Source organism: Haliaeetus albicilla, chromosome 4 (genome assembly GCF_947461875.1).
Source record: "Haliaeetus albicilla chromosome 4, bHalAlb1.1, whole genome shotgun sequence".
Classification (NCBI taxonomy): domain Eukaryota; kingdom Metazoa; phylum Chordata; class Aves; order Accipitriformes; family Accipitridae; genus Haliaeetus; species Haliaeetus albicilla.
Window position 1 is genome coordinate 54,462,880 of NC_091486.1, and position 15,515 is coordinate 54,478,394.

Below are 15,515 nucleotides of genomic sequence, written 5' to 3' on the forward strand. Positions count from 1 at the left end.
TCCCAGACACCTGTAAGTCATTTCAGGATGCCTGGTATGAAGAATGGGCCTCAATTTGGCATTGCTTTCAAATTTTCCCCCCTCTTGTGCCCCGTTATAGTCTTGCTTTGAGATTTCTCTGAACAGATTAGCAGATGTCCTTAGAGGCATCTGGTGGTAAAAGCAAAATGCAGTGGCAGAATCCAGCACAGCAGAATGCTGTATATAAACTCCATATGATCAGCAAATTGTGGGCCAGCTCATGTTGGGGGTTTCTCCAAATCATCCCCTTTTGGCTTTCTCATCCGTCAGCTGGCAAAGTATGAGTTACAAGCTCACAGCTGGTGCTACGTTGCAATCCTTGTTTCAGGTCCACTATAATTAAGAGCTATCTTTCTTTCGGAAAAAAGCTCTTTTCATTCCTCTGCTGCGTGGAAGCTGATTGCTCCTGCTCATGCCGCCTGCCCGCAGCCACAGCTGGGGAAACTGGAGGTTTCACGTGGCACCCGTCAGGCTTTATACCTTTGGGCATAGGCAACTCTTGCCTCTCCCTGGAGTCACTAGTTCTCTCTGTTCTGTCTGTGTAAATGAAACAATCTGGGGCTCTTGGAGGTGACCTGAAACGTCATCCCTGCATTGTTGCGACTGGAGAGGGCATTAAACAAAGTTTGAATGGCGGTGATGGGCATTAATATGGTTTCAAGAATTGAGTTGTTGGATATTTTTATGTTGACTTAAATTTATATTCAGTTTCAGTAATTGTGTTTAAGGGGGTTTTTATACTTAATCTTAAAAGATCAGTTGTACAAAAATGCTACGTGGGATGATTTTTACCATTCCCCAGCCGGTTTGTCAGAGCCACAGAGTGACGCTCAATGGAAACCTAAGCTTGCCAGCTTAGTTCTAGCTGACCTCCACGTAAAAAGTAACTTAGTTTCTTTAAAAGAGCTTGGTTTTAGTAACGCAGATGTCCAGTTTTGCTGGACCAGTACTTACATGTTACTCTAATTGGCTGTGGTTTTTTATTAAAAAGAGAACAGTAGGTGCGAGACAAGTTCTTCCACCCCACTGGCCACTGGGACTTGGAGCGCCTCCCGTTCGCATCAGCTGCATAGCTGATGGCAGCCACCGTTTCTCACCTTCTCACCAAGATGCATCTCTTAAACCTTTCATTACTGCAGGTGCGCTGCGCTAAACACGGGTCACGGGCAAGAATTGCACCTTTCCTCCCTGTCTTTGATTGGCAGTGACCTTCATGTCCCCAGAGGAGCTTGGTCCCATGCTGATGTCGGCCACTCCTTGGGAAACCTGGTTTCCCTCGCGGGTGAGTTTTACCTACTGTAGAAAGTCCAGCTTCGCCCAAAGAACAAAATTAGCAACCGGTTTTCACCTGGTGCTTTGGGCAGTCTTTCAACAGCATCTGCAGATACCACAGTGAAATAATCCCGCTAGCCGAAGCGGAGTGTTGGTAGTAATCCAGTAGTAACCGGGCTGTTAGCAGGCACGGAAATTAAGTTGAGGACAGCTAAACCAAATTGTTTCCTAAAAGTTGGACGTTTATTAAGCCGCATGCAGCGAGTACAGAACTGCCCTGAGGATGCCGTGGGCACAGCAGCCTGCCTTCTCTCTTCTTCCTTAGTATTTCACCTCCCCTCTTAGCATGTCAGGCTCCATACCAGAGCATCTCCCGAGGTGGCAGCCCCCTTCTCCTGGCAGTTCCACCAGGATGGTGAAAAAGAGGGCTGACTGTCCCTGCGGTGGGATGGCTGCTGACCCCCACGCGCGACCCGGGGTGCACCGTGGAGAGCGGGCCCGGGTGGTGCGGCTGGAAGCGCCGGGCCCTGCTTACGGAGAGTTTTGTCCCCACAGCAAGATTCCCGCTGAAAGAAACCCGGGGGGGGAAAGAAAAACAAAGAGAAACAGCCGGCGGTGGCTCGGGCTCGCGGGAGCCCCGTGGGCGCGGACCGGCGGGCAGCGGGACCTGCGCGGGCGCCGCCGCCGCCCGTTCCTGATCCGCTGGCGCCACCTGGCGGCGCGGGGCGGCGGAGGGAGCTCGACGCCGGCGGCAAGCGGCCGGTTCGACGGGCAGGCCCGGCCGGTTCGACGGGCAGGCTCGGCCGGGCTCGCTGCCTCTGGGCTGTTGGCCCGGCCCAGCTTTCGGTGCCAAGGGAACCGAAACGCGTCGGGGACGAGCGCCTTCGCGCTTTAATGGCGGTAGGCGCGCGGCTGTTGAGGGAATCCGCTCAGAAAGTTCGAGTCTGGCAGAACGGAGCGGCCCGCCCGCGGCTGCAGCTTCGTCCTGACCGAGGCTGTCAAAGGCAAGAAGAGCTCCTAGCGCGATCCGCCTCCTCTTGCAGGCCGGTACCACGTAACATGGCGTGGGAGAAGGGTTTGGGAGGGTCGGCTTCGGCTTTGAGGGTTCTTTGGTGCGGGAGCAGCCTTGGACTTCAGGTGGCTGCAAGCAAGAATGGCTTCAGCCGAAACCGACGGTCGCAGAAGTCTCGCTGCGAGCAGCTTCGGAAGAGTCGCGTCCCGCCGGCCCTCTCTGAGGGTGTCTGAACCGCACGGTCTTCCAGCTTGCTATGAGGCATCCCGTTGCACCGGAGCAAACCCTCAAGGCAAGGTCTCATGTTGGAAGGAAGACTTCTCTTTAAAGAACGGCTGAGACCAAAACGTCTCTACAAGTCCTTGCAAAGACATGAGAATTCAGGAAGTGTCATGAAGAAACAGCGAATGTGCAAGGGGATCTTCCCCGCCTGCATCCCTGCCAGCAAGGCGCAGGGACTCTTTCCTTCGTAGCCAATAACGAGTGGAAGCGGAGGGGTGGAAAATCAGAGCTGAATTGTGTGGGGGCGTCTGGATACGAAAGGATAAATCTAATGGAAATCTTCTCCGGCCGAACGGGGAAATGAGAGCAAGGCCTTTACTGCTGTCAACACCAACGCGGCGAAAATTGAAGGGACAAGGCTGCCATTTCCAATTGACCATCGCCATGGAAACAGCCTCCCAGTGTCAACAGTTGGTGGTGCAGGATGTAGGAAGCAAGGCGGGCTTTCGTTCCCATCAGCAGGCCGGTAGGACAAAGGACCTGCTCGCGCTACGGTCAGCGCTTGTAGGATTTTTAAAGCATTTTGTGTCGGTCGGGAGCGGCCAAGGGCAGGACTGTGACGCAAGGGTTTGCAGCAGGTTCTCCGAGATACGTCAAGAGGGAGAGGTAAACAGAAACCTGTCCTTGGTTATTCCAAATATTCCAGCTCTGTCCGTCTATCCAACTTGCCTGTTTCATGTGGGAGATGTCATCATTGTTACTCAAAAAACAAAAGATGGGCCCTTACCTGTCAAAATGGGGCAAAGGAGCGGCACGTAAGGTATAGGGAATGGCTTCATTATGTAGTGTATGTATACATATCTGTGTAAGCTGTGTTTTACATACGGGATGCAGAAGAGCAAGAGCTTTGGAGTAGAAACAGGAAACATGAAATGGATGAAGTGGCAAAGAGGAACGTCTAAGAGCATTCAGAAAGGGTGAAATGATTGGATTTAAATGTGGGAAGGTATTTTAGGGACAGGTTTTGTTTAAGGTGGAGGAAACCACAGAGAGGGAAACAGTCAGGCTTTTAGCTATTGGTGGTGTTAGGCCTAGAGTGAAGGTGAGACAGCAAGGCAGGCTTGAGGTGATGAGGAGGAAGAAGATATCTGCAAGACCAGAGGACTGCAGACCTGGTGATTGTGGAGGACCGAGCTCCGCCAGCAGCAGAAGAAGGCAGAAAGAGCCAGGGTGTTGTAAGAAACCTGGACAAATCACATTTTTCTGTGAGCGAGTTTCCTTTGGCTTCTGAGCTGCCTTTTTGCTGGTAATCTAGATCATTTTTCATTCCTTTGCTTGTGATGGTCAGACAAAGTCCTGACAGCGCTAATGAACGGGGAGTCGCTGGGCCAATATCAGAAGGTCATTTTTATTGTCTTTTCTTCACAAGGAAAGAAAGAGAAGAAAGATGTGAGCCCATGCTCACAAAAAGAGGTTGGAGGCATTTCTGCTAGGAGCAGCCTTAGCACTCTGAATTGTGGACCTTCCTCCAGCCTCACTTCTCCTCTTCAAGCAGCCGGTGAAATAGCAGTAGTTCTCCCCAGCTCTGCTGCCTCAGTGCTACAGGCACTGTGCAGAGGGTGCGTGGCAAGGAATTTGTTGCTGCTCTAATGCAGCAGCCCTTAGACCCGTTCGTGGTATCACTGGAAAGTGTTGGAGCAGTGCACGGCTTTCATTTTAAATTACGAGGAAATGCAGGAGGAATCTGAACAGAAATCCAGGTTAAAATACTTCCCAGAATTTCTGTTAAGCTTCAGTCTTTCTTCCTTTTTTTTTTTTTTTTGTGTTCCTACATTATGACTGTATTTAATCAAATGTCGTTCTACGGTGGTTTCACTTTTTGAACCACTAAGAAACAGGAAGAGTGCATGTGTGTGTGCTTTTTATTAACCCTCCTTTCATAATGCACTTTCTTCCCTATAGAAATCTCCTTCCCTGCTGATTCATTATGTGTCAGGAAGCCAAGCGTGACATGTTAAAAGCCATCTTGATAGTATTTGGTATGCAGTACTAACAACTCACCAGCTCACAGGAGTTTTTCTTTAAAAGGGGGAGGGAGAAAATCTGCATATTGGATATGCCAAGATAGTGGATAATTTGCATTAAGCATCCAGACATTCTTTTTTTGCAATCTGTCACCCTTCACTGGCTTTTTATTTTATAACCTTCATAACATACAGAGAGCATAAGCACTAAAAAAAAGCCACACCACGTGGACAGAAGCTGGAGCCGGAGCCCGTTAGGATCAGCTGGAACAAGGCTAGGGGAGGACCTTTCCTCAGCGGCAATAGATCCACGACGGGACTTTGTTATACTCTAGACCTGAAAATAATAGGCATGGTGCTATATGTATCCAGCTAGAAAGCTGTCCGTTATTTCTTAGCTTCCAGCTCACAGCTTGATTCAGACTTAAGAACCATCATCAAGAGTACACAAACCATGAGACATGATTCACTTACCAGACTTGCCCCCTGTAATATGCTGCTCATCACAGGATTTAGCAGCAGTAGGGAGCAAACTCTGACATACTGCTGTAAAATAGACTTTTGATACCTAGCAACACGTATGTGAGCTTACTTCTTTAGCAAAGCATTTCTGAAGTAACCAGAAAGAACTTAATGCAAAGTTTCTCAGGAATAATTACAGTTCAGTAACTTTATATAGTATAGCCAAAAGTATTCCAAATATGTTACTGCATTTTAATCTTGCTGTCAATGTATTTCTTGCAAAACTGCTATTCAAACATCACTTATTAGGCATAACATCACACGTGACAGAATAATGTGCCTAGAATAATAAAATGAATGTGAGTGGAGGTACTGAAGCGGTAAGCGTATATAAACTTAAACTTAGACATAATAACAGATACTGAGTGTTAAGAGGAAATTCAAAATTGTGAACGTACTAGAAAGCAAAATCTGTTGGGTGCGATAACAATAAACGCAGTTGTCAAGCAAGCACAGAGGGACTCATTGCTAAACTAACTGCAGCACTTTAAATAGTGATATGAGGAAGAATACTAGTAAACCTTATTTACAATATTTCTGCAAGTTACTGGGCCCAGCCAATAAAAATGCGAATTCTGTAATATAAAACTAGACCAAGATGAGATGCTCTTAGGCGAAGTAACGTCAGCGGGTGATGAGGCAACACAGCAACAGCTGATTAAAAAAGCAATAAAACAGCTTCACAGAGCAGATCCAGGAACTTCATTCCACCGGCTGCTTATGACATACTAAACAAGCAGCATCAAAGAGGAGAATAGGAGATTCACACGATGTCCTGCCTCTTTGACAATGGTCATTAGCTGTCATAAATGTGCCCTCATTTGCTTCTGATCTTCCTGCATGAAGCAGCTTACAGCTTGTTGCTGCGGAGTCTGCAGATACTTCTGGCTGTATAGCGATTATCAGCCCGATGTGCTGTTGCCAGCGTTTCACGACCTCACATTGAGGACCTTCACTATGCAGGGATATGTGTATTTAGAGCTTAATCCTACAAAGTTGAAGTCCATATGACTTTTAACTTTGATTCGGTATATTCTGGTTAAGGATTTTAGAATACAACATGCAAAAAACCTGCTTTGCTAAGGTATGACAAAGACACTCCTGCAAAGCAGCATCTCTTCAGACCTGAGCTGCCAGGCACGGGGACATCTTGGAAATTATGTTGCTACCAACCAGCACTTTCCAAAATCTGCAAGTGAGCTCTGGTGCACACAAAGGATAATAAATAATATGCATGTATAAATCGTTCAGAGAGACATTAAAGGAGACAGAAGATGCTTTGAGTCAGTTGCTACAGAGAAAATATTTTAGAAATGCTATTTCCATTGTAAGTCTGGTTGAAAATACACTCAATATGTGAAATTCTGCATCTAAAAAATTCTGAGAGGGAGCCTTTCTTCAAATAATTTATGTGCATGCAGCTTAGAGTTCTTATTTAAATAGCTAACAGGCCAAGAGAGTCCCCAAGAAAAGAGACCTTCAGTTTGCAACATGTTCTGCAATGTCACCCTCCTGTCTGTTTTCCCAAATTACTAAAAAGTTGTCCAAGGCTGAGGAGGAACTCACACAGTGTCTGTTAGTGACTCCCAAAAAATGAGTCAGTCTTCACTGCTGCCAACCAGGATCTGACAATGAAGACCTGGCAAAAAGCTTGTTATTTGCCATTATACTGGCATATTTTTGGCTGCTGATTTTATTATTATAAACTAACTAATTTTGGTTTCCTATTAGAAAAAGATTCTAAAATTGTCCTTGGAATTGTACTGTTTTACTTCAGTGAAACATAAATATTTTGTTGCTTTCAGATTTTTAGTGAAAGTTACATGCACTATCCAGATAGTCCTCACAATTTTTCAGCTTAGTTCGAGAGCCACCGTTAAAGGCAAACTGAAATAGAGAAAGATACTCTACTGAGGTTTTTTTCCTCTGTATGTACCTAATCCAGGAATTGCATTTGGAAGCCTATGGGTATTGGGAAGCAGAGAACAGTAAAGCAATAACAATTACTGTTGCTTTTTATAGGTCTCCTTCAGTTCTGACAAAAAGCAGCAGGAATGGGTTTCTGCTGTTCTTTTGGGGTGGCTTTTGACAGTTTCTGGTGTGTGTTTGAAGCTTCTGATGGGAAGTTTTACTGTTCTCTTCGCAGTTCATGGCATTAAGTGGACATGCAGCAATGGAAACAGCAGTTCAGGGTTCTCGGTGGAACAGCTTGTGCAGCAGATCCTCGATAGTCACCAGACCAAACCGCAGCCTCGGACACACAACTGTCTCTGCACTGGTACCTTGGGTAAGTACCATGGGAGGGCACCAAATCGATCGCAGCTCAGTCCAGACTTGGGGTAGGGTTTGTGTTACTGAAGTGCTAAAATGCTGTATCATGAAGTGTTGAGAGACAGTGAATTCAGAGGTGACAGAAGAAGTCTTGAGCATAAAAAGATGCAGCTCGAACTTCTGGAAAAAAGGTCAATGCTTTGTAATGTGCAGGTTCTAATAAATGCTGTCTATATGTGACCTGCTCAAAAAAGCATATTCTCCTCTACATGCTCAAATTTTGTTACCAAAGCCTCAAAATTTGACGTTCTTCCAGCTTCACCCTCTGAACTCCTTGCCCTGCAGCCCACTTTGCTGAAGAAAATGGGCTCAGGTGGCAAATTACAAGATATCATTGGGATAAGATAGGTTTTATTTAGGTATCATGAAAATACAGATTTCTTTCGTATTAAAGAAGATGGCTTTGTTTTGAGTGAGACTACGACAGCAAGAAACAGCATCCTTGGTATTAGCATTTTAGAGAGAGTGGGAAGCTGTGTGATTCACTTTTCTAACTCATCTGCTTTGTAGCCACCCCTTCCTAGTACTTGGGTCAAGTAAAATATATGACACATTAATTAGTCTTTAGTGAAATTTATAAAGGAAAGCTGTCAGTGCTTCAAAGGGTTTATTTTTTCTTCTTTTTTTGGGCAGTGGCATTATACAATCAAGACTTAAGTAGGAAAGATGACCTCTGAAATACCTGAGTTTGGATTAAAATTCAACCCTTAAGGCTCAGCATTTGATCCAGGCTTGCAGATCTGAACATGAATCCTTTTATTCTTCCCTTTGATGTTTTGTCTTGTGCTAAGTCTGCTGCATGCTTTTTAACATAACAGTATCGCTTTGTTTTGTAACAGCTTGCACATTGACAAATACGTTCCCAATTCCTTACTGTCATCCACAAAGACGGCAGCGTGAAAGCCTCTCCCTTGTTCCTGTTCATCTCTATACCTAGGAGAATAGAGAGATTTAATATTGCATTTAGTCTCAAAAGCACTGTCCTGAACTACTTTAAGTGACCCGATTCAAATCTTGAGCACATAACAGAGAAGTTCCCCTTCAAGGGCAAGGAACAAAAGATTTAGCAAATTGCAGCAGCTACATGGGCGCTTTATGTTACCCAGAAGATGGCATTTATAATTGTAGCCATTAGCTATAAGGAGGAGGTTTCTTTCTCCCTTTAGTCATTACACAGTACCATAATTAATGTTCTTACCTCATTCTAGGGAAAATGAATCAATTAAGGAAAGAAACATCAAAAATGCATGGGCTGTTCTTCTTTTAACAACAAAAGCAGTCCCTACACCAGAGTTTGTGGCTAAGATGCCTTTGCAGATAGAATTGTTCACTTCATCCTACCTGATTTCCAGGCTCCCAGGAACTCGGCTGATGTTCATCTTCTGTCGGGCCAGTAAAGGCGCCAGCTGGCTGAACTCTGTGGAGGGCTGTCTTCTGGTGACCTTTTCCTGAGCGTTCTTCAGCCGCTCCGATACTAATCGTGTGCTCTGCGTGTGACCTCTCAAAGTACAAAATGTTTATCTGTCAGCACATGAACAGCTTAGGGCAAGAGAAACGCATCGCCATCCTTATGGGAGGGAAAGCTTTCTTTGTGCTGGCTAATGTACTACTTTTTTAATAATTTGATTGGCAGCTGTAATAGACACCATGATGACAAGAAGATAAGGGTTGCAATCTAGGCGGCAGGGTGATGCTGGGGACAGGAGCGTGATATGGCATCTGTCACCTCCAGATTACCAGTCAGCATCCAACCCACAAGAGCGCTTGTCAAACCGCCCGACATCAGCCAGCGGGAAGAGCGAGCATCTGTGTCGCAGCAGGCTGAGGTCTTGTCCGCAGTGCAGATGCAACAGATCCTGCGAGGCAGAAACCCTCTGCCACAGTTGACAGCAACAGCCCTTGCTTTGCAGACTTTGCGCTGAGATGGGGCGCGTTTAAATAACTCCAAAACTTGTCATGGATGACGATTCTTCTCCTGCTAATGTGTTGTCTGATCGGGGCAGGGAGGAAAGGGGTACATGCTATGTGGGGTGAGCAGAAAGGTGTGCACACGCCTGTTCTGAGGTGGCTGTCATTGAACGCAATGGATTTATGTGTCAGACAGGAAGGGAGCTGTAAATCTGGCACTGGCGAGAAAGGAATTTTATTTCCAAGGTGTCTCTTGCTCTCTCATACGTGTGCTCACTCTCTCACACACACACACTTGCGCATAAGCACGGCTCTCCTTTGCTACAGCCATAAGATACGCAGCTAGCATTGTCTTAATTTTATATTTACTGAATGGCAAATGTTGTTGTTTTCTGGCACAGGGGCAGGAAGCAGTGTGCATCACAAGTGTAACAGTGCCAAACATCGCATCATATCACCAAAGGTCGAACCAAGGACAGGTGGGTACAGCACTCATTCAGAGGTACAAAATAACGATGTCTCTGAAGGCAAGAATGAGCACAGTCACGGCAAGGCCTCCAGCCGAGAGAAGAGGAACGGTAAAGTGGCGAAACCGGTGTTGCTCCATCAAAACAGCACTGAGGTTTCTTCCACCAACCAGGTGGAGGTCCCTGACACGACCCAGAATTCTCCCGTGTCCATCAGCAGTGGATTAAATAGCGACCCGGATATGGCAGATAGCCCAGCCGTCACTGGTGTGTCCAGTATGGCTGTAGCATCAGTTATGGGAAGTTTGTCACAAAGTGCCACCGTATTTATGTCAGAAGTCACCAGTGAAGCTGTGTATACCATGTCACCCACCTCTGGCCCAAATCAGCACCTTCTGTCCTCAGATGCAGCTGCACAAGGACTGGTACTTGCTGTGAGTTCAGATGGACACAAATTTGCTTTTCCAACAACCGGCAGTTCGGAGAGCTTGTCAATGCTACCCAGCACTGTCTCCGAGGAACTTGTGCTCTCCACAACTTTAGATGGAAATAGAAAAATTCCAGAAACCACCATGAATTTTGACCCAGACTGTTTTCTTAACAATCCCAAGCAAGGGCAGACTTATGGTGGAGGCGGTATGAAAAGTGACAGCATTAGTACCAACATAAGGCAGTCACCCACAACGGAACGTAGCTTCAACTTCAATACAACCCTCACAAAAGAAATTAAAACTGAGGACACCTCTTTCGAACAACAGATGTCCAAAGAAGCATTTTCCTCCACTTCTGCATCTAACACTCTCACCCTCACTACTGGTTCAGGTTTGCTTCCATCTGGAGGAGGTCTGAGCCCAAGTACCACCCTGGAGCAGATGGACTTCAGTGCCATTGACTCCAATAAGGACTATTCTTCCAGCTTCAATCAGACCGTCCAGAGCCCTCATGTTCATCAGACCCCTTCCCCCAGCTTCTTTCTGCAGGATGCCAGCAAACCTCTTCCCCTTGAGCAAAACACTCACAACAATTTGAATGACACAAGTGGCTCATTTGTGAACACGTTAGGAATCCCCAGTGTGAAAACAGAGTCCTCATCCCAAACCACTTCCAACTGTAACGGCACAGTGGAAACCAGAATAGAGTCCACCTCTTCTCTCCAGCTCATGCAGTTCCAAGCAAACTTCCAGGCTATGACTGCAGAGGCTGAAGTTCCCATGGAGACCTCCCAGCAGGCAGAAGGGAACGAAAATCTACTTAAATCAGGGGATCTTCAAGCCTGCAGCACAGAACACTACTTGCAGCCCGAGGCCAATGGGGGTATCAGGAATGGGAACAATCTCCCTATTCTCCAAGGAAACATGGTACAAGGACTCTATCCTGTGGCCCATCCCAGCTTAAATAACTCCTCCAACATGGAGCTTAACTTGGACCACTTTGACATTTCCTTCAGCAACCAGTTTTCTGATCTGATTAATGATTTCATTTCAGTAGAAGGTGGGAGCAATGCTCTCTATGGACACCAGCTGGTGTCAAGTGACAGTGCCGGACTGTCTCAGCCTGAAGACAGTAACAGAGCAACCTACAACCAGGCTGAAATGTGCATTCCTTGCTGCAGTCCTCAGCAAGCCAACATGCAGCTCAGCAGCACAGAGAATGGAGCCAGCACGATGGCATACATGCATGTGGCTGAGGTGGTCTCAGCAGCTACGGCACAAGGCACTCTGGGGTTGCTACAGCAGAGTGGGCGCTTATTCATGGTGACAGATTATTCACCAGAATGGTCCTACCCTGAGGTGAGTCTAGGGCTTTTACTCATTAACATTTACTGCTTTATCTTTCATTGCTTTGTTAATAAGGGCTCCCAAGAACTGTTTTGTTAAAGCTTTGACAAGGCTTTCAAAATATTTCTCTTAGAAGTCAGAGCATCCAAGACCATTTGCATGTCTGAGCGTACTTTTAATTATGCACTTCATTACCCTGACAGGGCCCTTTCTTCACTTAGGAAGCATCCAAACAGAAATGTTTTGTTTCATTGAAAAGCAAAGTATTTCCCACGTGATGGCTTCATGGTACTACCTAGCCACGTTACAGCCACAGAGTTTGCAAACTGGAGCCGATCCTTACATCTGGCTCTGATGTTCTTAGTAGAATAATTCCTGACCTGCATTGCCTTAATGAGTTCAGCATTTACCTCCATCCCACAGGCTATCCAAAATCAGTCACGTGCACCACAAGTTAAAAATGTCAGCAGCACAGTCTTTTCTGATGTGAAGGAATGCTGGAGGAAGGAGCCTGTTTTGAGCCAGTAATGGAGAGGCAGGTTGTTTTGAATAAAAAAAAATGCTCCTTTGTGGTTTTGTAAGCCCAGCCTCGGAGCACTGTTGCATCTGTTACCTTGTGGGGGTGTATAACTGCTCAGGAAAAGATCTCTCTGTTCCCATTGACTAGTGCTATCTGATTATCAGTCCTGTGATGCCACCCCCAGTAAGCATGCATCTGACACCACTGGATGGCAAGTTTGCTAGTGGGTGAGGCCACAGAAACAGCCAGTAATAAGCAGGTGAGGTGGCTTAACCTTCAGCTGAATGATCCCGCGACAGCTCCAGGACCACAGTGTTCCAGGAGCAGGCAATAAGTTGGCATTCAGTGGCTCTAAGAGTTCACGTACTCTGCAGTATGGGACTTGGTGTGAAAACATGGGCGTTCACTCTGCAGATGGAAAGAAACTGAGGTTGCCAGCATGCAGGAATGGCCGATGGGCACTGATGAAAAGCCTCCTTCAGGAGTTTCTGCCCACCGCTTAGTCGCTCGCTCTCTCCAGACAAGTCCATCGTGGCCAGTGAGGTGGCAGTGCAGGCTCCGGCACGGTGGGCAGCTGAAGGCATCCTGCCACTCGTTACTGCCTCCCACCCTGTTTGCGTAGCCTGCAGCTGACCGGGAGATCTGGGACTGTCTGGGGCAGGAGATGCCCAGGGGCCTCACCTCTGCCAGCTGCCAAATCCAGGGTCCCCTCTACGAGACAAGGTGGTCACTGATCATCTACCCCTCGCCACCAGCTGGAGTTTACCTTCTCTCGCTCTTGGTGGTAAAGTGGGTCTGAATGTGCCGGTCTTGCTTCTCTGGGGTCTAATAGAAACTGAAGCGTCAGCACTGTGGTGGTCAATAGTAGTGTTGTCTAACTGGCTGTTTAACATCCAACAGTAATGCAATGATGGCCTGTTAGCAACTGTTAGAACCCAGGTAGGCTTCGTTTGCAAGAAGCACAGTATTTCGGGGCATTTGGCTACGTTGGGCTACAGACACTGCTTCTGCCATACCTGTTGTCCAGACAGCCAGTCTGACGCTTGCTTGCATTAGAAGGTCCCAAAAATCAACCAACAAAACCTAACGGCAAACCTCCGGCCTTCCCGGCGCAAATCCTTCTTTCTTGCTGCCACCGTGGAAACTTTTTATTTGTTATCCATTGCTACGCTAACGACCTGTTCGACTCTTGCTGGCAGAGCGTGTTTTATTCCTGTTTTACGCAGACCACAAGGCCTAATCCATCCGCGCAGACCCACCAGAGCGTTTCTCAAAGCCCAGGCGGGTCCAGGATTGCTTTCTGGTTGCGTGGCTTCGTACCCGGAGCTTCAAGGTTGTCGTTTGCAAGCAGCTCAGAGCAGTACCCCGGCTGCTGGGTTTCTTCAGTTGCTACGCAGCCCTTGCCGCTCGCGTCCCGAACTCGGGAAGGATCCCAGCGGCAGCTCTCCCGTCTCCAGACGAGATCTCGCCGCGGGCGGAGGGGGCTCTCGGCACCCAGCGCTGCGCGCCAGGCTCGGGGGTGACTTCGGCCGCCGGGGCTGTCACCCGGCCGCAGCCCGGGACGCCTGCCCGGCCGCGGCAGCCGCGTCCCGCCTCCGCCGGAGGGTGCGAGGCCGCCGGCCGCGGCGGATGCGCCTGCCGAGGGCGGGCGGGCCGCGCTGCCGCCGGCGGCCGCCCGAGGGCAGCACGGCCGCGGGGAAGGGACGGGCAGGGCCGGCGGCGCGGCCCGAGCCGGGCCGGCCCCTCTCCCGGCCTCGCCTGAGCGCCGGCGGGGGCCTGGCCCGGGGGTCTCTGCTGTCGCGGGAGCCGGTCCCGCTCCTGCGGGTCTGGGCGCGAATGGAGCTGGTGCGCCCGTGGCCCGGCCGGAGAGGCGGAGGCTGAGGGGGCTCCCTCCCCGCGGGTGGCCCGCGGCGGCGAGCCTGGCGGAGCCCGGGCGGGGGCAAAGGTGTGGGACCGGCTTGGCCGGGGTGCCGGAGCTGCGGGCGAAGGAGCTCTCGGCCACCCGTTCCGCGTCAGCCCCCCTGTCGTCTTGCTTCCTTATTTAACCGAGCTCCCGGTACCCAAAAAGGCGCCGGTTGTGCGGCTGGTGGTTTTAGCAGAGGCCTTCCGACGTGGCGGCCTGTCGGATTCGCGGTCCGGCTCCTCTCGGGCTTCCAGTTGTGACTTTGGAGGCGACGTGTCGCCTTTTGTGTCCCACGCGCGCTCCCCCGTCTCAGCAGGGTCAGGGCGGCGATGGCACACGTGCAGCACGGTGGCTGTGGTTGAGCCGTGGCGCTTTTCGGTGGCGAGGAGACGAGCCTGGAGCCTGAGGAGGCGATGGTGGGCGCAAGGTGGGGATGGAGCACCCAGAAGTTACCGGGACCTGCCTGGTGGGAGGGATGTCTGGCTCACAGCATTGATAAGGTTTGCCATTACTGCGCTGGGGGCTGGCACGTGAGCAAGAGAAAGGCCAGCGGTCTGTGGTGAGGGTCACGCTGGCAAAGCACAGGACTTGAGTGCATGGGCAGGAGTGGGGACCAGAGCGAGCGAAGAGAAGCAAAGATGCTCTCCTAAGGAATACTATTTGCATTTCTCCACGGTGGGGGGAGACTGGGGCATCGGTGTTGACTGCTGCCGAGAATCTGCGTTAGCTTGGCGCCTCTGTTAGCCCTCATGATGCTGTTTGCCATTCAACCATTTCGGTGTGTGGTCCTTTCTGGAAATGGCTTCTTCTGTAATGCTTTTTTTTTTTTCTTCCCCCTCTTTTCCTCACAGGGAGGAGTAAAAGTCCTAATTACTGGTCCATGGCAGGAAGCCAGCAATAATTACAGCTGTCTGTTTGATCAGATCTCAGTGCCTGCATCTTTAATTCAGCCAGGGGTACTGCGCTGCTACTGCCCAGGTAAGGAACACTTCTCTTCTAGAACTGGTGGTTTCGGAGCGAGTTCTCAGCCTAATAATGTCATGTATATGCCTTGAGTAAACTCATGGACCCATTGTGAATGATAGCACATAAACATCAAGAAGCTTTTCCTTTTTCTTTGACCTATTCAATGTGAGAACAGCAGCTTAGGATCTCGATATGTCACAACAAATATTACTTAAAAGCTCTGAATTAGCTTTAAAATAATTATGTGAAATAATTTTAAATAATTCTAAGCATTTCTTTAGTTTTGAAGTAGCAGATTAAAGAGCAACTGTTACTCAGGAGTGCACTCACTGCTCTGCTGACTCTTAATTTGCCTATGTTCTACAATTTGTCCTTGGTACTTACAGGATGAGAACACCTCCAACCTCCCTGCAGAGATTTTCAGTAGTGCTGGCCTTCAGTATATGAGTTTTAAGTGTATGCGGAGTAACTTGGTGTTGTCGTTAGGCCCCAGCTTCCCACTAGAAATGCAGTGAGGCTGGCTAATCTTTAGGAACACGTGATTCTGCCTCCTGCCAAAACAACCCATT

The 15,515-nt window shown here is 48.6% G+C and overlaps 1 protein-coding gene across 6 annotated transcripts in view; it reads left to right on the forward strand.

Annotated features, from left to right (window-relative positions):
• The window catches only part of CAMTA1 (calmodulin binding transcription activator 1), a 324,130-nt gene that overhangs the window by 261,409 nt on the left and 47,206 nt on the right, over window positions 1-15,515 (forward strand). For all 6 annotated transcript variants that reach the window (XM_069782905.1, XM_069782903.1, XM_069782907.1 and 3 more), the window contains 3 exons: window positions 7,220-7,360; window positions 9,714-11,569; window positions 14,832-14,958. In XM_069782905.1, coding sequence (XP_069639006.1) covers window positions 7,220-7,360; window positions 9,714-11,569; window positions 14,832-14,958 — 2,124 coding nt within the window. The remainder of the gene's footprint in view (window positions 1-7,219; window positions 7,361-9,713; window positions 11,570-14,831; window positions 14,959-15,515) is intronic.